General features: G+C 41.9%; 2 protein-coding genes and 1 pseudogene across 3 annotated transcripts in view; all 3 read left to right on the top strand.

Moving 5' to 3' along the window:
* The window catches only part of DDX21 (DExD-box helicase 21), a 38,209-nt gene extending 28,633 nt beyond the window's left edge, over positions 1-9,576 (top strand). For both annotated transcript variants that reach the window (XM_054436642.2, XM_054436643.1), the window contains exons 13-16: positions 2,033-2,192; positions 3,337-3,471; positions 6,080-6,124; positions 7,076-9,576. In XM_054436642.2, coding sequence (XP_054292617.1) covers positions 2,033-2,192; positions 3,337-3,471; positions 6,080-6,124; positions 7,076-7,345 — 610 coding nt within the window. In that variant the 3' untranslated portion in view covers positions 7,346-9,576. The remainder of the gene's footprint in view (positions 1-2,032; positions 2,193-3,336; positions 3,472-6,079; positions 6,125-7,075) is intronic.
* Positions 9,577-13,205: 3,629 nt separating this feature from the next.
* The window catches only part of KIFBP (kinesin family binding protein), a 28,211-nt gene continuing 15,732 nt past the window's right edge, over positions 13,206-25,684 (top strand). Inside the window, exons 1-2 of the mRNA XM_054436641.2 lie at positions 13,206-13,748; positions 24,877-24,975. Coding sequence (XP_054292616.1) covers positions 13,323-13,748; positions 24,877-24,975 — 525 coding nt within the window. The 5' untranslated portion in view covers positions 13,206-13,322. The remainder of the gene's footprint in view (positions 13,749-24,876; positions 24,976-25,684) is intronic.
* LOC134740203 (mediator of RNA polymerase II transcription subunit 28-like) lies at positions 13,763-20,608 on the top strand (annotated as a pseudogene).

The following is a 25,684-nucleotide window of genomic DNA, read 5'->3' as shown; positions in this document are numbered from 1 at the left end:
TGAGTTTGGGCATCATTTTTATAGTGGTTTCCACAATTACTGTAAATGCTTATTTAAAAAACAGACACAGGGAGTCCATGATCAAAGGAAATCCTGGATGTCAATCAGCATATTAATAGTTCAGGAAAGTTTTGTAAATGAAAGAGTTTTGGGCCAGGCATGGTGGCTCATGCCTGTAATCCCAGCACTTTGGGAGGCTGGGGTAGGCAGATTGCCTGGGCAACACGGTGAAACTCCATCTCTATAAAAAATACAAAAATTAGGCCGGGCGCGGTGGCTCACACCTGTAATCCCAGCATTTTGGGAGGCCGAGGCGGGTGGATTACCTGAGGTCAGGAGTTCAAGACCAGCTGGCTAACATGGAAAAACCCCGTTTCTACTAAAAATACAAAAAAATAGCCGGGCGTGGTTGTGCACACCTGTAATCCCAGGTACTCGGGAGGCTGAGGCAGGAGAATCGCTTGAACCCAGGAGGTGGAGGTTGCAGTGGGCCGAGATCACGCCATTGCACCCCAGCTTGGGCAACAAGAGCAGAACTCTGTCTCAAAAAAAAAAAAAAAAAAAATACAAAAATTAGATGTGGTGGTAAGTGCCTGTAGTCCCAGCTACTCTGGAGGCTGAGATGGGAGGATTGCATGAGCCCAGGAGGTTGAGGCTGCAGTGAGCTGTGGTTGTGCTAATGTACTGCACTCTGGGTGGCAGAGTGAGACTATCTCAAAAAAAAGAAAGAGAGGGAAGGAAGGAAGAAAGAAGACAGGGAAGGGAGGAAAGGAAGGATGAGTGTATTTTTTTTTTTTTTTTTTTTGAGACAGAGTCTCGCTCTGTTGCCCAGGCTGGAGTGGAATGGTGCGATCTCATCTCACTGCAAGCTCTGCCTCCCTGGTTCACACCATTCTCCTGCCTCAGCCTCCCGAGTAGCTGGGACTACAGGCGCCCGCCACCGCACCCAGCTAATTTTTTGTATTTTTAGTAGAGAGGGGTTTCACCGTGTTAGCCAGGATGGTCTCGATCTCCTGACCTCGTGATCCGCCTGCCTTGGCCTCCCAAAGTGCTGGGATTATAGGCGTGAGCCACTGCACCCGGCCTGGAAGAGTGTATTTCAACTGCATTTTTCAAATTTATTTTAGCATGGCATGTTTTTTTTAAGTGTCCTACAGACAGGGTTCCCTTGGGTGCCAGTTAAGGAGAGTTGGGGTTAGATGGCCAAGAAGGGGAATGGGACAAAGATGCTGGTGGTATACAACAAAACAGCCTCCAGAGCGCCAGCCCTGACACGGCTGCATGTCACTTTCTACCCTTTTACTGGGTGATCTTTTTCAACTTTGAATGGGACATTTATTATTGCCAAGATAATGGTGACCCCCTTAAAAATGTACAAATAGTCCCATAAAGGTCCTTATCATTTTTTAAACTGACTTTGGAGGTCTTTTTCTTATTTCTTTTATTTTCTTTTTTTTTTTAAAGAGACAGTTTCTTAAAATGATTGTGTGTGGCAGAGTCATAGCTCACTGCAGCCTCAAGCAATCCTCCCACCTCAGCCTCCCAAGTAGCTGGGACTACAGGCATGTGCCACCACACCCAGCTTTTTTTTTAAACTTCAGAATGGAAATAGGTTTTTTCTGATCCTAAAAGGTAACACATGCTTCTTGTATAAAAACTCTTGACATTATTCATCATCACATCTAATGGTAGTATGACATTTTATTATGTCTGTTTTGTGGCTTATATAAGCAGCCCAGATGATGCACATTTTAAAATTGTTTATACTTTTTGTATATTATAAGTAACATCGTGGTGAACTTCTTGTTTTATTATTTCCTTAGGATAAAATGGTGGGGTAGGTGATAAATTAGAATTACATACAGTCAAAGGAATGGATTTATTACTATAGAAATATGATTATTATACACTGCATCAAAATAAATATGTTGCACATGTGAAAGATTTGGAAAGTTACTCATTTATCTTGAGATGTCTTAGAAATGAAATCTGTCCACTTCTAGTATCCTTTCTCCTAACACACTCTCAACAGGCTTTTGGATTCCGTGCCTCCCACTGCCATTAGTCACTTCAAACAATCAGCTGAGAAGCTGATAGAGGAGAAGGGAGCTGTGGAAGCTCTGGCAGCAGCACTGGCCCATATTTCAGGTGCCACGTCCGTAGACCAGCGCTCCTTGATCAACTCAAATGTGGTAAGGTTCTGCAGCACATTTCTGACACTTCATAATTTGGGGTATGAGCAGGATATGAAAGAGTTTCATTTAAGCTTCCCAGTTGTTTTCATTTTCTCATGAAGGTAGTAAAGTATTAATTGTATTTTACAATTTCTGGCCAGACACAGTGGCTCATGCCTGTAATCCCAGCCCTTTGGGAGGCACAGGCGGGAGGATGGCTTGAGCCTACAAGTTTGAGATCAGCCTGGGCAACCTAGTGATACTCTGTCTCTACAAAAAAATCAAAATAAAAAATTAGCTGGGCGTGGTGACATGCTGTGGTCCCAGCTACCTGGGAGGCTGGGATGGGAGGAGGGAGGATCACCTGAGCCCAGGAGGTTGAGGCTGCAGAGATCCATGATGGTGCTACTGCACTCCAGCCTGGGTGACAGAGTGAGACTCTGTCTCAGAAAAGAACCAATAATTGCCATGTTTAAACACACACACACATACATGCAAATCCATAGAGGCAGAAAATATGAGTGGTCCTGACTGGCTGTGTGGAGGGAGGAATGGCAGTGGCTAGTAATGGATGCAGGATTCTTTTGGGTGGATTATGCCATGTTCTGAAATTTTAGATAGTGCTGAATGGTTGCAGATCTTACAAATATACTAAAACAAACAAAAAAAACACTGGATTGTATACTTTCAAATGGTGAATTTTGTGGTATGTGATTTTTAATTGTTTTAATCCTAAAGTAGACCAAACATATATATATGCATAAATGCATATCATACATTTAGCCAGCATACCTAGAAACTTTAGAAGGTATATGCTTTTTTTTTCCTGTAAATTCAAATTTTTATTGAGACAATTGTAGATTTACATGTAGCTGTAAGAAATAATACAGAGAGATCCTTTGTATACTCTGTCCAGCTTCCCTAAATGGCAATATTTTGGAAAACTATAATACCACAACCCAAGATATTGACATTGGTACAATCAACCAGTCTTACTCAGAGTTCCCCAAGTAAAACCAGGGACTGTTTGTACTAATTGTTTGTGTGAGGTGTATGTTGTTAGGAATAACTTTTCAAGAAATATTTTAGAATCACAAAAGCAGGTATTTATCAATTAGGTTTATTTTCAGCACTTTAATTTTATTCTCCTTTCTTGTGTAAGGGTTTTGTGACCATGATCTTGCAGTGCTCAATTGAAATGCCAAATATTAGTTATGCTTGGAAAGAACTTAAAGAGCAACTGGGCGAGGAGATTGATTCCAAAGTGAAGGGAATGGTTTTTCTCAAAGGAAAGCTGGTAAGGCTGGGGTCTCTGTTGTAACCTTGATGGGGCTTTATGTGGGCAGGAAAACAGTGTGGTGTGGGTTCTTCCTGTTCTGTGGGGATGCTGCGTCTCTTCACTCGCTCATCTTCCCTGGGTAATCTTATCCGTGATCCTCAGATGCCACTCTGCCACTGACAACTACTGTACCTCTATCTCCAGCCTGAACCGTTCTCACAATGCCAGACTTGATCCAGCTGCTTCCCTGACATCTGTACCTAAATAGCGTATTTAAAGTAACTTTTTCAGAATCTTTTTTTTTCTTAGCAATCCTATTCTAGCACTGGACTTATTCAGAATCTTGAATTCAAATTAAAAATGAAAAATTTTGCCTCCCAAACCTGGTGTTCTTTCTTCTGAGGCCTTCTCTTGGTTTATGCCATAGACTATCACAAGGATTCTCAAACATTTTGGTTTCACAATCCCTTTAGCAAATGTTAGGGACCCCCAAAAGCTTTTGTTTACATGGGTTATATCTATTGATACTTACTGTATTAGAAATTAAAACTGGAACTCTAAAACACAATATCATGTTCCATTAGCCGTCAGAGCAATGATTTTATCACGTCATATAGTGTCTAGGAAACTCCACTGTACCCTTAAGGGAATGAGTGTGGAAAGGGCTACATTATTATGAAAATAATTTTGACTTGGCGAAGCCCGTAAAAGATCTCAGGTTTCCAGGTTTCCACTGGCCTAGTGAACCAATCAGATTTATCTTCAACTTATTGCATGTCTAGCCATGTTGTTTACATGTCTAGCCATGTTGTTTATCTCCTTAAGCAACTCCACGAAACTTGCGGGATAAAGTCTCAATCCTTTCATAGGAGGATAAGATCCTTCATGTCCTGGCCTCTGCTAGCCTTACAGCTTAATTTCTACCTCATTGCTACCAACACCATTTACTCCAGCAGTGCCCAGTACACCACGCTTTATCTCATCCTCAGTGCATGCTGAACCTACTATTTATAGTAATCTTTAGGCTGGGCGCGGTGGCTCATGCCTGTAATCTCAGCACTTTGGGAGGCTGAGGTGGACGGATCACCTGAGGTCGGGAGTTTGAGATCAGCCTGACCAACATGGAGAAAACCTGTCTCTACTAAAAATACAAAATTAGCCGAGGATAATGGCGCATGCCTGTAATCCCAGCTACTCAGGAGGCTGAGGCAGGAGAATCACTTGAACCCAGGCGGCAGAGGTTGCGGTGAGCCGAGATCGCGCCATTGCACTCCAGCTTGGGCAACAAGAGTGAGACTCCGTCTCAAAAAAAAAAAAATATATATATATATATATATATATAATATAATATATATATAAATCTTTTCCTCCAAAGTAGCTTTTATGACTTTGCTTAGCCTTAAATCTTACCAGGCAATGTTAGGGGCGTCTTTATCTGTACTTCAGAGTCTTTAGGACACATGTTTATGCAGGTAAACTTTTACCTTGCTGTGTTTGCTAATGGAGAGGCTCAAGAACACTCAAAGGCAAAAACTGTTTTCTAATTACCTCTATACCCAGTGAATGCCTGGGATTATACTCTACTTCGTAAATATGTAAGCGAAGATTCCCATGAATGGCAAAATCCACCAGTAGGTGATGATACCTATGTTATGATTGGGTAAATTTTGGGGTGAAAGGGGTGTTCCTTATAAAATATCGCAGTTGAAGACAGCAGGGAGAGGAGTGCCTGTATTAGTTAACACATAGTTTGACTATATTTTTAGACGATTTCCTCGATTGGAGAGGATGGCACTTAATATTAAAGATGGTGTGCTGGCTAGGTGCCATGGCTCACACCTGTAATCTCAGTATTTTGGGAAGCTGAGCTGGGAAGATAATTCTTGAGACCAGCCTGGGCAATGTAGTGAGACCCTGTCTCTGCCAAAAAAAAAAAAAAGCCAGATGTAATGGCATGCACCTGTAGGAATTCAAAGTTACAGTGAGTTGTTAATTGCACCACTACACTCCAGCCTAGGCAGTAGAGCAAGACCCTATCTTAAGAGGGGAAAAAAAAAAGATGGTGTCCTGTACTATTTTTTTCATACTCTTACAGAAGGCTGAATTAAGAAAAACCAGAAAATCAACAATAGGAGATCACTTGTTTTTCTGCGTTTAATTAGGTCATTCTGAATAGCTGGCATTGCTTTTCTGATGGAGGCAGTATATAGTTTAGACTATAGGTTTTAGAGCCATACAGACTAGATTTTAAATACTTGCTCCATTTAATAGCTGTGGGGCCTTAGATGACAAGTCAGCTAACCTTTCCAAGCCTGTTTGCTCAGCAATAAAATGTAGCTAATAGCCACTAGGGGGTTAGCACAGTGTAGTAGCTAAGACTCTGTCTCTAGTAAGAAAGTTCTAAATCGTTTGGGGTTCTTTTTTTCAATATTCCTTGTCTTTCTGCAGTGTACTTTTGGCAGCTATAATGTATTAGCTTTGGTCTAAAGTTCATCTAAAATTATACCTGGTGGTTTTTTTGCTTTATGTTTTTTGTTTTCTTTTTTTTAAAGAATACGTGGTCTTTTAAAGGGAGTATTTTTCATGTGCGTTGGTTGGATTAACTTCCATTTGCTTTGATTTCCAGGGTGTTTGCTTTGATGTACCTACCGCATCAGTAACAGAAATACAGGTATTCTTTTCCCTTAGATTTTAAAGTTAACGTACCTAAATTGTAGAATGTTAATTACGAAAATAGAGAATAATAGATTGGGAAACAATAGTTCTGGTTCCTTTAGTAAGAGATAATCGATAATTAAATTTTGGAATATTCCCCCCTAACTTTTTAATTCTGATATTTTTGTAGTTGAACCCACCTGGTTTCTATATTTCCTTTATACAAAGTTGTGAACGATATCCAGATCTCCCCACCCTTTAACACTTATATATGGTATACAGATTTTGTGTGCGTGTGTGTGCGCGTGCGTGTGTGTTTTCAGAGTCTTGCTCTGTCACCCACGCTGGAGTGCAGTGGTGCAATCTCGGTTCACTGCAACCTCTGCCTCCCAGGTTCAAGCAATTCTCTTGCCTCAGCTTCCCAAGTAGCTGGGATTATAGGCCCACCACCACCCCCGGCTAATTTTTTGTATTTTTAGTAGAGACGGGGGTTTCGCCATGTTGGCCAGGCTGGTCTCGAACTCCTGACCGCGGGTGATCCACCCACCTCCCAAAGTGCTGGAATTACAGGCATGAGCCACAACGTCCAGCCTACAGGTTTTCATAGACATTTAAAATTGTTACATCTTTATTCAGTACTGTGAGAAATGTGTGCTTAATATATTTGTTTTATTACCTTTGGCTGTAGATACCCTGTAGCAATTGAGTTGAATAAATGGTTTAATAACTTAATAAATGAAGTAGTGATGAGGGCTATTTTTCATAATGAAACTATATTTTCCCACACTTCAGTGACACTGGCTTTTGGACCATGATGGTTGGCCAGTGTTATTTTTGACCAGTGACTTGTTAAGCACTTATGTTATCACCTTTTCTTTGAAGAAATGGCAAATATTTTGTTTTTCTCATGCTTTTTAAAAATTGAATACTAATTAAAGCACACAAAAACAAAACATTCTCTCAACAGGAGAAATGGCATGATTCACGACGCTGGCAGCTCTCTGTGGCCACAGAGCAACCAGAGCTGGAAGGACCACGGGAAGGATATGGAGGCTTCAGGGGACAGCGGGAAGGCAGTCGAGGCTTCAGGGGACAGCGGGACGGAAACAGAAGATTCAGAGGACAGCGGGAAGGCAGTAGAGGCCCAAGAGGACAGCGATCAGGAGGTGGCAACAAAAGTAACAGATCCCAAAACAAAGGCCAGAAGCGGAGTTTCAGTAAAGCATTTGGTCAATAATTAGAAATAGAAGATTTATATAGCAAAAAGAGAATGATGTTTGGCAATATAGAACTGAACATTATGCCTCCTTTTGACCACTTGCCGAGTGCCTGTCTCTTTCAGACACAGACAAGCTTCATTTAAATTATTTCATCTGATCATTATCATTTATAACTTTATTGCTACTTCTTCATCAGTTTTTCCTTTTGAAAGGTGTATGAATTCATTACATTTTTATTCTAATGCATTATCTGTAGATTAGAAGATAAAATCAAGCGTGTATCTGCCTATACTTTGTGAGTTCACTTGTCTTTATACTCAAAAGTGTCCCTTAATAGTGTCCTTTCCTGAAGTAAATACCTAAGGGAGTGTAACAGTCTCTGGAGGACCACTTTGAGCCTTTGGAAGTTAAGGTTTCCTCAGCCACCTGCCGAACAGTTTCTCATGTGGTCCTATTATTTGTCTACTGAGACTTAATACTGAGCGATGTTTTGAAACAAGATTTCAAGCTAATCTGGGTTGTAATACAGTTTATACCAGTGTATGCTCTAGACTTGGAAGATGTAGTATGTTTGATGTAGATTACCTATACTTATGTTCGTTTTGATACATTTTTAGCTTCTCATTATAAGGTGATTCATGCTTTAGTGAATTCTTCATAGATAGTATATATAAAAGTACATTTTAATAGAAAGCCAGGGTTTTAAGGAATTTCAAATGTATAAGGTGGCTCCATAGCTTTATTTGTAAGTAGGCTGGATAAATGGTGCTTAAACGATAATGTACTCCACTTCTTCCTATTGGAAGATTAACATTATTTACCAAGAAGGACTTAAGGAAGTAGGGGGCGCAGATTAGCATTGCTCAAGAGTATGTAAAAAAAAAAAAAAAGAACCAAACCAATGGAAATAATCAAATGCAAAAAGGTAACAAATTCATAACTGGAGAGCAAAGAGAAGAACAAGTGTGATTTGCATGATAAAGCATTGTTTTAATGGTGAAAACTTCACAGACCACTAATGTTTCTAGAGGTTAACTTCAAGTGGGCAAGCTGGGGTTTTTAGGTAGTCAGTGGCCTAGTTCCTAAAGCCACAGTATAGGATCTGTTTGTTAAACTGAATGTCTGTTGAAAGTTTGTTTTAGCTGCTTGGAGGCTTCCTTTTAAGACAAAGTGTATGTGATTAAGTTGTTTTGAGGGAACTGAAGAACCTGATGTAGCCCCTGGCCAGATAACTGCCTGATTTCTCAGATATTATTTCTCTGGGAAGCATTCTACATAGCACAGGAGCTTAAGAGTGGCATTATCTTCTCGCCTTAATTTCCAGAGATTATTTCTGTACTGAGAATCCTGGAACTACTATGCTAGGAAATTTAAAGCCGCATGGTCTGTCTTGTTTTCATTTAATAATTGTGAACACCTAGAATCTTTCTAGGTCCTGATTTCTCTTGCTTAATCCAGTCTTTATCTCTAACTGCCCCTTATTTGATCACCATGTACTAGACTAGGAGCTCTGATAGCCAGCTCAGCTCCTAATCCTTGAGGCAACATCCTTTTTCTATTTGAACTTCAGTTCTGTCCTTGAATCCTGACTAGATATTTCTTGCCCTCTGGTCTCAGAATTCTCTTGGCTTTTATTCCTTGATCCACTTGCCAGTTTTATCATTTACCCTTGTTCCTCATGGCTTCCCATCAAGCCATGGATATTAGGTGACAGTGTAATTTATTAGATTCTGGTTTTGCCCAAACACTGGGCATGCTTTAATAACAACTGAACCATTTCGTTATTTGGATAAGCATGGGTACCTTATCAAGCAGATTAAAAGGATATGGTACCCGTCCTTTAGAAAAGAACAGCTAAAACCTTGTTGTGGATTATGGATTTAGCCTAAAGAAAAATAATCTGGCATAAATTAAGAGTAAGAGGGAAGATTAATAGAAATTTTACTTCACATAACTTAAAAATGGCTATTTCAATAAATGAAACTAAAGTTTCTCTTGGATCCCAGAATTCAACCTGTATTTATAAATGTATAATGTATTTAGCTACTTTTTGGTTTAAATGAACTTGTTGGGTTAGCTTGGTAAGTGTTATAATTTTTACTATTTTCTACAAAGAAAATATTTTCTAATTTAAGTTGGAGCTATCTGTGCAGCAGTTTCTCTACAGTTGTACGTAAATGTTTTTACTATAAAATGAGCTAATGTATAAAATACTGATCTATACCATAATAAAGATAGTAATACTTGATTTTGGTGGCTTTTGTTTTCTAAAATGAAAATAGCTTGAAATATTTATTATAAAAATAATAAAAGCTAGATATAAAAATCTAAAGAAAAAAAAAACAGTCACCCTTATCTAATATTTTAGTGAGCAGTCTTCCACATGTTCATTTATAAAATTGGAATCATTTGATTTTGTGTATTGCTTTTCCCCCCTCAGCATGTTGTGCACAATTTTGTACAGGCTTACATGGACATTTTTGATGACATGTTATCTTGTATGGATATGCCACTACACATTTAACCAGTACTCGATGTCCATGTTGGTTATTTCTAATTTTTCACCATTATAAACAACCCTAAAGTTAATATCCTCATATATGTGTTTGCATACTTGTCTGTCACCTTAGGATACATTTTCTAAAGGTAGAACTACAGCTTTGAACTCCTAGGCTCAAGTGATCCTCCCTCTCAGCCTCCCAAGTAGCTGAGACTACAGTGGGGTACCAGCAAACCTGGCTAATATTTAAATTTTTTATAGAGATGGAGTCTCATTCTGTTGACCAAGCTGGTTGTGAACCCCTGGCCTCAAGCAATCGTGCTGCCTTGGCCTCCCAAAGTGCTGGGATTATAGGTGTGAGCCACCATGCCTGCCCTCTTCTAATTATCTGTCATGAGATGGATCTCCAGTCATTTTTGAGGTTTATGTATTTAATATATTTAGTGTTTTGCCTATACCGGGTCATGGATTTTTGTCTTTCTTTGAGACAGGGTCTCTATCTGTTACCCAGGATGGAGTTCAGTGGCATGATCATAGCTCACTGCAGCCTTGAACTCCTGGGCTCCAATGACCCTCTTACTTCAGTCTCCCACTTAGCTAAGACTATAGACATGTGCCGCCATGCCTGGCCAATATTTCTTTAAAAATGTTTTTTGTAGAAAAATTAGCTGGGCATGGTGGCTGGCGCCTGTAGTCCCAGCTACTTGGGAGGCTGAGGCAGGTGAATGGCATGAACCTGGGAGGTGGAGTTTGCAGTGAGCCGAGATCATGCCACTGCACTCCAGCCCGGGTGACAGAGCAAGACTCTGTCTCAAAAAAAAAAAAAGTTTTTTGTAGAGCCAGGGATCTCACTATATTGTCCAGGCTGGTGAATTTTTGTCCATTTTTTACTGCTGAATTCCCAGCACCTACAACAGTACTGGCAAATAATAGATACTAAATATTGAACAAGTGAACAAATTTTTGTTTTTTTTTTTTTTTTTTTTTTGAGACAGGGTCTCACTCTGCTACCCAGGTTGGTGTGCAGTGGCTTGATCACAGCTCACTGCAGCCTCCAACTGCCAGGTTCAGGTGATCTCCCATGTCAGCCTCCTGAGTAGCTGGGACTACAGGCATCCACCACCATGCCTGTCTAATTTTTGTATTTATTTATTTATTTTTTTGTAGATACAGGGTTTCGCCATGTTGCCCAGGCTGGTCTTGAACTCCTGGGCTCAATCGATCCTGTGACCTCGGTCTCCCAAAGTGCTAGGATTACAGGTGTGAGCCACTGCGCCTGGCCCAAATCATTTTAAATGTACTGGGAGATGCACTGATAGGAGGCCAAACTGGCAGCAGGACTGCCTGTTAGAAGTAATCAGATGATGGTGGCCTAAACTAATGGAGATAAAAAGATGTACACAGAGCTCTTTAGGAGGTGGACTAAGCAGTACTATTTGGTTTTAGGTTTAATGACAGAAGAGGCCTGGTGCAGTGGCTCACGCCTGTAATCACAGTACTTTGGAGGCCAAGGCGGGCAGATTACTTCAGGTCAGGAGTTCGAGACCAGTATGGCCAACATGGTGAACCCCCACCCCCACCCCGTCTCTACCAAAAATACAAAAATTAGCTAGGTGTGGTGGTGCACACCTGTAATCACAACTACTCAGGAGGTTGAGGTTGCAGTGAGCTGAGACCACGCCAGTGCACTCCAGCCTGGGCAACAAAGCAAGACTCCGTCTCAAAAAAAAAAAAAAAAGAATGACAGAACAGGCTGGGCTTGTTAATCCCAGCACTTTAGGGGGCGAGATGGGAGGATTGCTTGATAAGCCTGGGCAACATGGCAAGACCCCATCTCTACCAAAAAAAAAAAAAAAAAAAAAGTGCAGGAAATCAGCCTGGTGGATGGTGGTGCCATTCACTGACATGTAGAACTGCAAATGTGGCAAATTTGGTATGGGAAGGAAGGGGCATGTGAAGAGGAAGATCATTTAGACTTGAACATACTGATACACAGCAGCTATTGAAACATTCAGGTGTGATTGTTCTAGCTGTATGTTGGATATTCCAGTCTGGAGCTCTGGAGAGCCATCTGGTCTGGAGACAAAGTGGGAGTGAGCAGCGTGTGTAATGATAGACCTGGAAACGGATGAGATCTCCCAGGGATAAGGTTTAGGAAGGACTTTTTAGGAGCATTAACACTTAAAGGATAGACGTTTAATTTTATTTATTCTTCAGAATAATTCTGTCGAGGTAAGTAGTAGTATCATTCAGATTTTACTATGGGAAACCTGAAGCTTAAAAAAGTTAACTTGTCAATAAGAAAGCTGGTCGGTCTGAGGTTCAAACCGTATGTCTATGAGCTCCCAAAATCAATGCTCCTTTGTATGTCTCAAAGCATTGTACACAGCTGGTGCTTAATAGTTAAAATCTTCTATCACCCCTCCCCATTTGACTTGATAACTTGGGAAGGTAAAAGGCATGAGGTGGCTTTCACAGCTGTGGGACTTAGCTCTTGTTACCTTGGGCAGTTGTACAGATTCCTACAACTTGTATTTCAGGGTCGAAGTGAAAAATATTTGTCTATCACTGAGTGTTTTGTATATTTATGGCTCTCGATCAAGAGATTATGTGTTAATGATAATAATCAGCTCTTGGCTACATTTCAATTTTTTTTCTTTTATTTTACTTTAAGTTCTGGGATACATGTGCAGAACGTGCAGGTTTGTTACATAGGTATAACATGTGCCATGGTGGTTTGCTGCACCTATCGACCTGTCAGCTAGGTTTTATGCCCCGCATACATTAGGTATTTGTTCTAATGCTCGTGTTTTCTTTTTTTCTGAGGCAGTCTCGCTCACTGTAACCTCCACCTTTTGGGCTCAAGCCATCCTTCCGCCTCAGCCTCCATGGTAGCTGGGACTACAGTCGCGCGCCACCATGCCCGGCTAATTAAAAAAAAAAAAATTATGTAGAGATGGGTCTTGCTATGTTGCCCACTCCAGTGGGCATCCCAAAATGTTAGGATTACAGATGTGAGCCACTGCGCCTGGCCTTTTTTAAAAAAAGTTTTATCCAGTGACAGGCTGGGCTATACACTTAATGTCTAAAGGTTTTTGCCTTTCAGTTCATACCAACGCGAGTAGAGTTAGCTAGCTATGTTTGTAAACAATATTCCGATATGCTTCGTTAAAGTAAGCCGATATTAAACGTTTATATAAACCCATCCTCACAGGGTCAATCTGGAGATAAACTCACCGCTGCAGGGGGCGGGGAAGGAGGCGGGAACACGCTCATTGACAACTTCATTTCCATGAGAATGGTTGCTGTGGTGATTGCTACGTCTTCCCATTGGTCACTGCCGAGCGTATTGCGGTTCTCCGGAAGGGTTTTATTGGTTCCCATTCCACAGCGACCGCAACGTGTCGAGAGCCGTAAGTAAAGTGTCGCAAAGCAGAAGGAAGGCGGGAGTCCCGCCTGCAAACATTGAGGAAAGCCAGGCAGTAGAGGCCGCTATGGCGAACGTTCCGTGGGCAGAGGTCTGCGAGAAATTCCAGGCGGCGCTCGCTCTGTCGCGGGTGGAACTGCATAAAAATCCGGAGAAGGAACCGTACAAGTCCAAATACAGCGCCCGGGCGCTACTGGAAGAGGTCAAGGCGCTGCTCGGTCCCGCGCCTGAGGACGAGGATGAGCGGCCTGAGGCCGAGGACGGCCCGGGTGCTGGTGACCACGCCCTGGGGCTGCCGGCTGAGGTGGTGGAGCCCGAGGGGCCCGTCGCCCAGCGAGCGGTGAGGCTGGCAGTCATCGAGTTCCACCTCGGGGTGAACCACATCGACACGGAGGAGCTGTCGGCGGGGGAGGAGCACCTGGTGAAATGCCTGCGGCTGCTGCGCAGGTACCGGCTCTCGCACGACTGCATCTCTCTCTGCATCCAGGCGCAGGTGAGAGCGAGCCCGGCCAGGCCGGCCCCTGTCGGCAAATGGCGAGGGATGGGGAGGAGCCCCTGCCAAGGCCAAGGGCAGACGTTGTAAGGCTCAATTCGTCCCCACGTTTTGGAAGCTCTGGACTGAGTCCCAGAGAGCGTCTGTGGTCTTCAAAAAAGCCAGTCTTAAGGACTTATTGCCTTGTAACTAGATCTGCCGCAGTCGTCCGTCCCCAAACTCCGTGTCCACCCTCGTCGCCCACACCAACATCGCTTGCTGCTGCTTCACTTAGACGTGGCGATGCATTGGTGTCCGAGACCCTCCTACATCGTCATGCGCTTTCCTCTCCACCAGTCCAACTCCTGTTCATTCTGTTAAGAAAATCCAAAGTAATTTAAATCATAACGTCTCAAGGAAATGACAATGACCGGAGTACATTCTTTTTTGGTTTTGTTTTGTTTTTGTTTTTTTCTTAGAGATGGGGTCTCACTGTGTCGCCCAGGTTGGAGTTAAGTGGCACCATCATAGCTCATTGCAGCTTCCACCTCTTGGGCTCAAGCATTCCTCCTGCCTCAGCCTTCATAGTAGCTGGAACCACAGGCGCATGCCACCATTCTTGGTAATTTTTAAAATTTTCTGTAGATGGGGGTCTCACTATATTGCCCAGGCTGGTCTTGAACTCCTGGACTCAAGTGATCCTTCTGGCTCACCTCAAAGTGCTGGGATTACAGGCCTGAGCCGCTGTGCCTGGCTCGGAATACATTCTTAATTCAAAATAAAATGTCCAAAATTTTCAGCTTCCTTTCTTACCAAATTCATTTGTTTGCATCTTAGGGAATTCTTCCCCATTCTTGAAAACCTATCTCAAGAATCACTTCCTTTAGTATTAATAACTTTCTTGGGACCATTTTGGGCCAAACTGATCTCTCCTTCCTACCTTTGAATTCTTATAATACTTTTTGTTTCCCGTTTATATGGTACTTGGTTTATTAAATAAATCTGGGCAGGGCACAGTGGCTCCCATCTGTAATCCCAGCATTTTGGGGGGCTGAAGTGGGAGGATGGTGTGAGGTCAGGAGTTCAAGACCAGCCTGGGCAACAAAGTGAGATTCTGTCTCTTAAAAAAAAAAACCAAAAACCCACAAAACTAGCCAGGCGTGGTGGTACACGCCCGTAGTCCTAGCTACTGGGGAGGCTAGGCTGAGCTTGGGAGGCTCACTTGAGGCCCTGGAGGAGCCATGATCATGCCACTGCAACTCCAGTCTGGGTGACAGAGCAAGACCTTTTCTCAACAACAACAACAAAATCCACATCAATATTCTAAAGTAATATTGGTCAACACCTGTGAAAAGAAGGGATGAAAAAAAGAAAAATACTTTAAAAAGTTAAAATAATATTGAGATAGGTGAACATGGATGTTTATCACAGCAGTGTTGATTATTAAAGAAGGAAAATCGCAGGGCTGAGGCAGGAGGATCGCTTGAGCCCAGGAGGTCAAGGCTGCAGTGAGCCAAGATTGTGCCACTGCACTCCAGCCTGTGCAACAGAGTGAGACCCTGTCTCAAAAAGCAAAGAAAAGGAAAACAATATAAATGTCAGTAGGAATATGATTAAATTCCATTACATCCAAACAGAAGAACAGTACACAATTATTAAAAATAATAATTTATATTAACAAAAATTGGCAATATGAAGAGAGAGGGAGAAGACTATAGGCCATGTTTAGAATTATGTAGAAAAGGACGGGTGTGGTGGCTCACACTTGTAATCCTAGCACTTTGGGAGGCTGGGATGAGATGATCACTCGGGCTTAGGAGTTCAAGACCAGCCTGGGCACATAGTGACACCTTGTTGCTACTAAAAATAAGAAAAAAAAAATTATTCCAGGCATGGCTGCTTTGCTAGGCAGTATGTTCTTTGGGCAGCCATCGGGGCCCTGACCACAACTGGGGCTCTGGGGCCAGGCTTCCCTTACTTACCAGCAGCTCCGGGGGCTCTGAGACCTTCTAACAGTACTTTGGTGGACGACGTGGAGTCATCTTTCCAGACTTGCTTTGCCTCTCCGGTAAGTCAGGACTATGTCAATGGCAGCAATCAGGAAGAAATTGGAACTGCTGTTGATCAGTGTATACACAAGTTTCTGGATATTGCAAGACAGACAGAATATTTCTTTCCTACAAAAAAGATTGCAATTATCGTCCAGAAACCAGAGCAAGTTATCAGTGAGGATGTCGATGTCTCCAAACTAAGAAATGAATAACATTGGAGACACGCACTGGTCCAGAAGCACTTGACAAAGCTAAGACATTGGCAGCAAGTGCTGGAGGTCATCACGTGCAGTACAAAAAGCTAGCCGACATCCGTCAAGGCTCCTTGGTCTACCTTGAGCAGGCATTCAATATCCCTGCACTTCTGAAGTGCACCTGAGCAAAAGGGTAAAGGCTGTGGGCCTGAGAGTGGGCTGGTGTGGGAGAGCCCCATGCAGATGGTTTGCCACACATCCCTTCTCGTAGACTTGGCATTTTGGAAGAACTCTTTGACAGAGAATGAGTTGATTTTAGTTTTATGCTCCCACCTAAAATTTTGTCACTATTTTTATAAGATGTTAATTTCTTGAGTACTTTATTTATAACATGCCTGTACCTTGGGTAAACCAAGTAAACTTTTTGTCTTAGGCAAAGTTTAGACTGTTCGTATGATGATACACTTGCTTTTTTATGTGGGGGTTTTTTTTTTTTTTTGCTTGTGTTTTATTTTTGAGACAGACTCTTCCTCTGTTGCCCAGGCTACATAGCAGTGGCACCTTCGCAGCTCACTGCAACTTCCACCCTCCTGGCTTAAGCGATCCTTCCACCTCAGCCTCCCAAATAGCTGAGACCACAGGTGCATGCCACCATGCCCAGCTAATTTTTGTATTTTTAGAGAGACGGTGTTTCACCGTGTTGCTTGGGCTGGTCTCGAACTACTGAGCTCAGGCAATCTACCCACCCCAGCCTCCCAAAGTGTTGGGATTACCAGTATGAGCCACCGTGCCTGGCCTTTTAAAAATTTTTGCATGACTTTTCATCTTTTTATGTGTGTTTCCCATTTGTTTGATATGAGGGAAAAATTTCTAATAGCTTAAGAATCAAGAGGATGGGGATTTTGGTTGTAGGCATTTTATAATAATTACCCCTTAGCAGTGGTGTAGAAAAATAGGTAAATTTTTTTCTGTTTCAAGACTTAAAACTACCTCAAGAAGAACAATCTAATGCAACAGTATTTGTAATGCTTCCAGAGGTCTCAGTTGAGGAATTTTTTTGTAAATGGGTTGGAAGAAGATTAAAATATCCTGGGTTAGTGTAGTAATATTACGGTAGGATCCTTAGGTTGATGCTGACTTTTGTTTGGGGTAAGTTTATATTTTGTGTGGTGTTTATTTACTTTTTTTGAAGAGGAGGATGTAGTAGGAGCAGTGTTACAAATCAGTTTAAGTAATGGAGTAGACCCTGTTGTCAGTAGAGCATAGGTGAGTTATAAGGGCTAAAGCTTGCTCTGATGGTCTCTTTTTGTTTTGTTTTCTTTGCTTTTATCTTTTTTGTTTTACATTTGGGGAGGGGAGAGATTTTCCATTAAGGAAGGTTATTGCTAGTGGATTTGATTCCAAGGGCCTGGGGTATCACAGTAGGGTTGGGGAGGGGCTGCAGGGTGATCCTTGGCTACTGAACCTCCACAAAGAGCATGTGGTGCCCCTGTCCTTTGAAGATAATTTACTCTCTTTTTAGTTTTGCAGGCCACCTCAGATTCTCTGTTGAATTGCTGTTAAGAAATACAGACCAGTGTTGTTTCTGGGCTCTTGTTGGGTGAGGTTTTCCTGAGTTTTATGTCTCTTCTTAGTTCACATCGTGTTACCCAGAACACATGCTTCACTGTCTTCTGAACAGGCAGTACTCCTGTGGCTCTGTGTCTTGGCTCGTTTAGTTTTCTTCAGCCTTGAAGGCTCCTTCCCACACTTACTGACATCCACTCATGTTCCTGGTATGACCTGGATTGCTGCCTGGTCCCTGCAACCTCCCAGTGCCCTTTCTGCTGCATTCCCAGAGCACAGGACTTTTCTCTTTTCTACTGACCTTGCTTGGTTCTCCCTTGTGGGTTAGTAATTTCTGTCTGTCTCTTTGCCCCTCACTAATTGTTCATCCATGAGAATTAGGTATTATTCCTTTTAAATATACAGGGACCATATAGTCTTTATCTTTTATACATGATACTTATTACTCAATTTTGTATGTGCAAGGTATCTGGCACATGGACCTGTGATTAGTAGCCTGAGGTCAACAAATCTTAGTTAGAATGCATAGGTTAAACAAAGCTTTTTTTTTTTTAATTTAATTTAATTTTATCTTTATAGAGATGGGGTCTCACTATATTGACCAGGCTGGTCTCAAACTCCTGGCCTCAAGTGATCCTCACATCTTGGCTTCCCAAAGTGCAAGGATTACGGGCATGAGCCACTGAGCCCAGCCTAAACAAAGCTTTTAAAAGCTCCTGCAACCTCAAGGTTGTTAACCTGGTCATCTCATGGTAATTAGAAACTCTGATCGGCTGCTTTAGATTTCTTGATTAAAAACCTAAATAAACTGATTAAGTTTTAGGCATTCTTTCAAAGGTTTCTCAGTGAAAAGATTGGGAACTATTCTATTTGGTGCTTTGTGAAAATATTTTGAATTAGTATATGTGCCAGTTATTGCCATTTCTTAAGTCCAAAATGTTTTTCTGGTCAAATAAATAGCAGTTTTTCAAAAATAAAAATTAGCTGGATGTGGTGGCATGCATGTGTAGCCCCAGCTACTCAGGAGGCTGAGGTGGGAGGACTGCTTAAGCCTGGGAGATCAAGGCTGCAGTAAGCTAAGATGGTGTCACTGCACTCCAGCCTGGGCGACAGAGTGAGACCCTGTCTCAGAAAAAAAATAATAATTCGTAGAATGATCCTGTTTTTGTATAAGACTAAGTATACACACACACACACATTTACATTATATATACACATATAATAAAAAGTTTATATACATGTGAATATATACAAATACGTATATATGTGTGTGTATATGGAAGAGTTTTGCAAGTATCAGTTAATGGGAATTCATGATATTCTAACTGCTTTGTCTTAATCTGGTGTCTTCTCCTTGGGGAACTGCAGAACTTGGCTCTATATTATTTATCAAAAGAGATTGATATTACATTAGATTATCGAAAGAGACTTCTGTCTTCTCTGGGTTCCAGGTGACTTAGGAATAATTTTTATCTGGTATTCCTTCTGATTCTTGTTATCACCAGTACACACTGGCACTATCATCTTGATTACTTCACTTTAGTAAAATTTCCTAGGAAATTAGTAGATTGCTGTCCCCACTCCAGGTTATATACGCATAGGAGTACTTTTTGTTGTTATTGTTCACAGATTCATTGAGTTGCAATTGGCATATAATAAACTGCACATATTTTTAAGGGTACGGTTTGATGAGTTTTGACATATGTATTTATACCTGTGAAACAATCACTGCAATCAAGATACGAACATATCTGTCACCACCAAAAGTTTTCTTGTGCTCCTTTGTAGTCCCTCCCTCTCTGCTATATTCTTTTCCTCCCTTCTGCTTGCCCCCAACCCTGCGTTTTGTAGAATTTCATTTTATTTTAGAGACAGGGTCTTACTATGTTGCCTAGGCTGGCCTCAAACTCCTGGGATCATGTGAACCTTTCACCTCAGCCTCCTGAATAGCTGCGACTATGTAGAAATTTTATTTTTGGAGACAGGGTCTGGCTCTGTCACCCAGGCTGGAGTGCAGTAGCGGGATCTCGGCTCACTACAACCTCTGCTTTCTGGGCTCAAGCCATCCTCCCACCTCAGCCTCCTAAGTAGCTGAGACTACAGGGTCATGCCACCACGCCCAGCTAATTTTTGTATTTTTTGTAGAGGCAGGGTTTCGCCATGTTGCCCAGGCCTCAAGTGATTCGCCTGCCTTGGCCTCCCAAAGTGCTGGGATTACAGGTATGTGCCACTGTACCCAGCCTACATAGAATTTTATATAAATGAAATCATATTGTATATACTCTTGTTTTGGTATACCTTTTTTCCACTCAACATCGTTATTTCATTCTGTATCTACTGAGCTGATCGTGTCTTTTCATTTTCAGTCTGTCAATAGGGTGGATTACATTGATTTTTGTAAATGTTAAACTAATCTTGCATTCCTGGGATAAACTCCATTTGGTCATAACGTATTGTCCTTTTTATATATTGTTGAACTGAATTCACTAAATTTTTGTTTAAAATCTTTGCATCTGTGTTCATGAAGGATTTCAGTCTGTAGTTTTCTTGTTATATCTTTGGTTTAATATGAGATGGGAAGTGTTCTGTCCTTTTTTCTGGAAGTGTTTGTGTAGTGTTGGTGTTAAACTTCATTACATGTTTGGCAGAATTTACCAGTAATACTTTTTTAGCTGTTTTTATTTTATATTTTACTTTTCTCCTTACCTAGTTTGATAGTGGCAAGGATATGATATGTGAAAGATGCAAGACCTTCCATTGTAGCTTTTCTACCCTTAGTAGGATTTATATTGTATTTAAAGAATAATTCACATAAAGGCTGGGCACGGTACCTCATGGCTGTAATCCCAGCACTTTGGGAGGACGAGGCGGGTGGATCATTTGAGGTCAGGAGTTTGAGATCAGCCTGGCCAACATGATGAAACCCCCTCTCTACTAAAAATATAAAAATTAGACAGGTGTGGTGGCAGGTGCCTGTAATCCCAACTGCTCAGGAGGCTGAGGCACAAGAATCGCTTGAACCCAGGAGGCGGAGGTTGTAGTGAGCCGAGATCATGTCACGGCACTCCAGACTGGGCAACAGAGCAAGACTCTATCTCAAAAAAAAAAATGGTAATAATAATTCAAATAAAATGTCAATAGTGGTTATCTCTGTGGAGTCAAGCTTTAAAAAAAAAATCCAAGACACCAAACCTAATTTAATTTTAAAAATAAAGGTGGGCCGGGTTTGGTGGCTGACGCCTGTAATCCCAGCACTTTGGGAGGCTGAGGTGGGTGGATCACCTGAGGTCAGGAGTTCAAGACAAGCCTGGCCAACATGGCAAAACCCCGTCTCTTCTAAAAATACAAAAATTAGCTGGGCGTGATGTTGGGCGCTTGCAATCCCGGCTATTCTGGAGGCTGAGGCAGGAGAATAGCTTGAACCTGGGAGGTAGAGGTTGCAGTGAGCTGAGATTGCGCCACTGCACTCCAGCCTGGGCGACAAGAGGGAAACTGTCTCAAAAAAATAAATAGGCTGGGCGTGGTGGCTCACGCCTGTAATCCCAGCACTTTGGGAGGCCGAGGTAGGTGGATTGCCTGAGGTCAGCAGTTCGAGACCAGCCTGGCCAACATGATGAAACCCCGTCTCTACTAAAAATACAAAAATTAGCCGGCATGGTGGCGCACGTCTGTAATCCCAGTTACTCAGGAGGCTGAGGCAGGAGAATCGCTTGAACCCAGGAGGTGGAGGTTGCAGTGAGCCAAGATTGTGCCACTGCACTCCAGCCTGGGCAACAGAGTGAGAGACTGTCTCAAAAAATAAAACAAAAAATATTTTGGCCAGGCGCAGTGGCTCATGCCTGTAATCCCAAGACTTTGGGAGGCTGAGACTTGAGTCCAGGAGTTTGAGACCAGCCTGGGCAACATAGTGAGACTTTGTCTCTATTTGAAGAAAAATAAAATAAAAGTGATTTGATCATTCCACTGGAACATAGCACTTTGGTCTTCTGGCTTTACAAAATATATCCATTGTATATATATATTTTTAAGTGACTTGATCAGTCCTCAGTATCCAGGACTATAGGTCATACTGATAATGTTTTGAGATTGGATAGTTCTCTCCTCTATGTTACTTATGAGGTCCTTTCCAGGACCTCATTAAACTACATAAGTAATAGAGGCTTGACATAATAGAGGACGTTATTAAACCTCATAAGTAATAGAGACTTGAAGAGTGATATGGTTTGGCTCTGTGTCCCCACTCAAATCTCATGTTGAATTGTGATCTTCAGTCTTGGAGGAGAAGCCTGGTGAGAGGTGACTGGATCATGGGGGTGGATTTCCCCTTGCTGTTCTCATGAGATCTGGTTGTTTGAAAGTGTATAGCACTTCCCCCTTTGCTCTCTCCCCTTCCTGCTCCAGCCATGTAGGATGTTTGGGCTTCCCCTTCACCTTTTGCCATGATTGTAAGTTTCCCGAGGCCTCCCCAGCCATACCTCCTGTACAGCCTGTGGAACTGTGAGCCAATTAAACCTCTTTTCTTTATAAAGTATCTAGTCTCAGGTAGTTCTTTATAGCAATATGAGAATGAACTAATACAAAGGGCTCTGCCTTCCTAATAACTTGCTGATTATAATTTCCTGATCTTAGACCTACAAGCCACCTTTTCCTTACTTTTTAGTTCAACTTATTTCTCCTTTGATGATAGACAGTGCTTGGGAAACTCCTTTGACCATGACACCAGTAAGCCCCACTGCAGCACACTGCAACTAACCTAGGTAGTCTAGAGACTCACCTAGTACCAGAAACTGGTTAGTCACACTCTATTTTTGGGACAGGGTTGTGTTTGGCCTGCTATATCCAGGGTAGACTATGCCACAGAAAGCAACAATTCTTGGTATGTGACAAATCTGAAACCATGAAACCATGATTGTAAGTTTCCCGAGGCCTCCCCAGCCGTACCACCTGTACAGCCTGTGGAACTGTGAGCCAATTAAACCTCTTTTCTTTATAAAGTATCTAGTCTCAGGTAGTTCTTTATAGCAATATGAGAATGGACTAATACAAAGGGCTCTGCCTTCCTAATAACTTACTGATTGGTCATGTTACATGTTAGTCAGGCTGGTCTTGAGCTCCTGACCCCATGATCTGCCCGCTTCAGCCTCCCAAAGTGCTGGGATTACAGGCGTGAGCCACCGCACCCAGCCCAAAAGATTTTTAAAACAAAATGTATGATATAGTAATATATATGCTTCTTTATTAACACATTATATAATGTGTCTAATATCGATGATGATTTTAAAGTAATGATGAGCATAAATGATATTTTGAGATATCAGCAAACTAGCATAATAGAAAGGTTTTTTTTTTCATTTCTGTTGTTCACAAAGTCCCAGGTCCTATAATACTGCTACAATTTATTTCCTGTGTTCATAATGAAAATAAATGCTGTATTTTAATAGGAGATTGGTGAAAAGAAATTTGTATTTTTTTCCCTGTCCAAATTCATGGACTCTGAATTCTCTTTATGGATGCCTTGGGGATCCTTAGACTTGAGGTTAAGAATTTCTACATTAAAAACTTCCTTTCCTAGTGGCAAAAGATGGTAGAAGGCCAGCCTCAGAAGTATCCTTGTGCCTGAAGGACTGACTATTCCAAGGGAAGTGAGGTAGACTAACCCTACTACATACATATATATATATATATATATATATATTTTTTTTTTTTTTTTGAGACAGAGTCTCAATCTGTAGCCCAGGCTGGAGTGCAGCGGCACGATCTCGGCTCACTGTAACCTCCACCTCCTGGGTTCAAGCAATTCTTCTGCCTCAGCCTCCCAAGTAGTTGGGATTACAGGCGTCTGCCACCATACTCGGCTAAATTTTTTTTGTATTTTTCAGTAGAGATGGGGTTTCACCATGTTGGCCAGGCTGGTCTCGAACTCCTGACCTCAAGTGATCTGCCTACTTCAGCCTCCCAAAGTGCTGGGATTACAGGTGTGAGCCACTGTGCCGGGCCCATATATATAATTTTTTTGGTTTTGGTTTTGTTTTTGAGACAGAGTCTTGCTCCATCACCCAGGTAGGAGTGCAATGGCACGATCTCGGGTCAGTGCAACCTCTGCCTCCCAGGTTCAGGCAGTTCTCGTGCCTCAGCCCCCCAAGCAGCTGGGATTACGGGTGCACGCCACCACTCCTGGCTAATTTTTATGTTTTTAGTAAAGATGGGGTTTCACCATTTTGGCCAGGCTGGTCTTGAACTTCTCGCCTCAAGTGATCTACCTGCCTCGGCCTCCCAAAGTGCTAGAATTACAGGCGTGAGCTACCACGCCCGGCCTATTTCTTTTTTTTTAAAAAAAAGGTCTCTGGAAGAGTGTAGTATTTTGAAGGTATTATATGTTTCTGATCCATCTTTGTCTAATATCTCAGAAATCTCAGCATGACTTAGCTGATTGTTCCTTACTCAAAGGCCCACATCATATTGTTGACCTGCTGGGGCTCGCAGTAATACTTGAAGACTGGGACGCCGGGAGGATCCATGTCCAACTTACTCTCATGGTTGTTGGCAGGATTCAGTTCCTCACAGGCTTTTTGATTGAGGGCCTCAGACTGTTGACCTCTCTCATTTCCTTTCCATATGGGCCTCTCCATAGGGTGGCTCACAACATGGCAGTTGGCTTCCTTAAGAAAGAGCAGGCAATTGACCAGGTGCGGTGGCTGAAGCCTGTAATCCCAGCATTTTGGGAGGCTGAGGTGGGTGGATCATGAGGTCAGGAGATCGAGACCATCCTGGCTAAAACGGTGAAACCCCGTCTCTACTAAAAATACAAAAAATTAGCCGGGCATGATGGCAGGCGCCTGTAGTCCCAGCTACTTGGGAGGCTGAGGCAGAATGGTATGAACCCGGGAGGCGGAGCTCACAGTGAGCCGAGACCATGCCACTGCACTCCATCTTGGGTGACAGAGCAAGACTCCGTCTCAAAAAAAAAAAAAAAAAAAAAAGCAGGCAATAGATAGCATCCAAAATGGAAATCAAGGGTTTTGTTAACTAATCTTGGAAATGACTTTCCATCACTTCTGTGATAGTCTAGTCGTTAGAAGCACATTACTAAAACCAGCCTGTACTCAAGGGGAAGAGGTTACATAAGAGCATGAATACCCTGAAGCAGGGATCATTGGGGGTTAATTTTAGCAGCTATCTGCTGCTATACATGAGGTCAGTATCATTGTGAATAATTAATTCATTGGTAATCCAACTCTACTATTTGGTTGGTTATAAGTATTGACTTTAAAACTATGAAAGTTACTTTAATTGGAAGTCTTATATGATTGTTTGTTTCTCTTTTTCTTTATTTTCCAGAATAACCTGGGTATCTTGTGGTCTGAAAGAGAAGAAATTGAAACTGCACAGGCTTACCTAGAGTCATCAGAAGCACTATATAATCAGTATATGAAAGAGGTATATTACATGTCAGATAAGTTTTAAGTTTTGATTGAAACTAGTCAAGAATTGATAGTAAGAATCCCTCATTCGTAATATTGGTGTGACTCTTCACTGTGCCCTAGAACTTCTCTATAGAGCTATCTGGGAAGTCACCTAATAGCTGAAATTATTGCGTGTTAAAGACTTCAGGGTTTTAAAAAAATAATCCTTGGATAGGACATAATGGCAACCTAGTCTAAATACAATTATAAAGGAAATATTATTCTAGTGTTATCCTAAAATACTATTTGCATGTTTTTGTATTTATAATCTAAACATTCTATTTTAGTTTTCCATGAAAATAGCACTACTTGAAGGAAACAAGAACTACTATAACAAAACATCTGAAATCTTTGAAGCAATGGTTCTCAAATGTTAGCACCCGTCAAAATCTGGAGAGCTCGTGAAAGCACAGCAGACTGGGTATCCAGGCTCTGATTTAGTAGTTCTGGGGTGGGGCTTAGGAATTTGCATTTTTAATAAGATCCTGCATGGGTGATGCTTAAATGCTGCTGGTCTAAGTACCATACTGTACTTTGAGAACCACTGCTTCAGGGCAATGGTTTTTCAATGAATTTTTTTTTCTAACCCATGAAACACTTCAGAAAATGCAGCATATAAAAATTGATTGAGTTACTCTGGTTAAGCAGGTTAGAAGGACCCAGAGCCCAATCCACTACAGATT

Source organism: Pongo pygmaeus, chromosome 8 (assembly GCF_028885625.2).
Source record: "Pongo pygmaeus isolate AG05252 chromosome 8, NHGRI_mPonPyg2-v2.0_pri, whole genome shotgun sequence".
Classification (NCBI taxonomy): Eukaryota; Metazoa; Chordata; class Mammalia; order Primates; family Hominidae; genus Pongo; species Pongo pygmaeus.
This window is presented reverse-complemented; position numbering and strand designations above follow the sequence as displayed.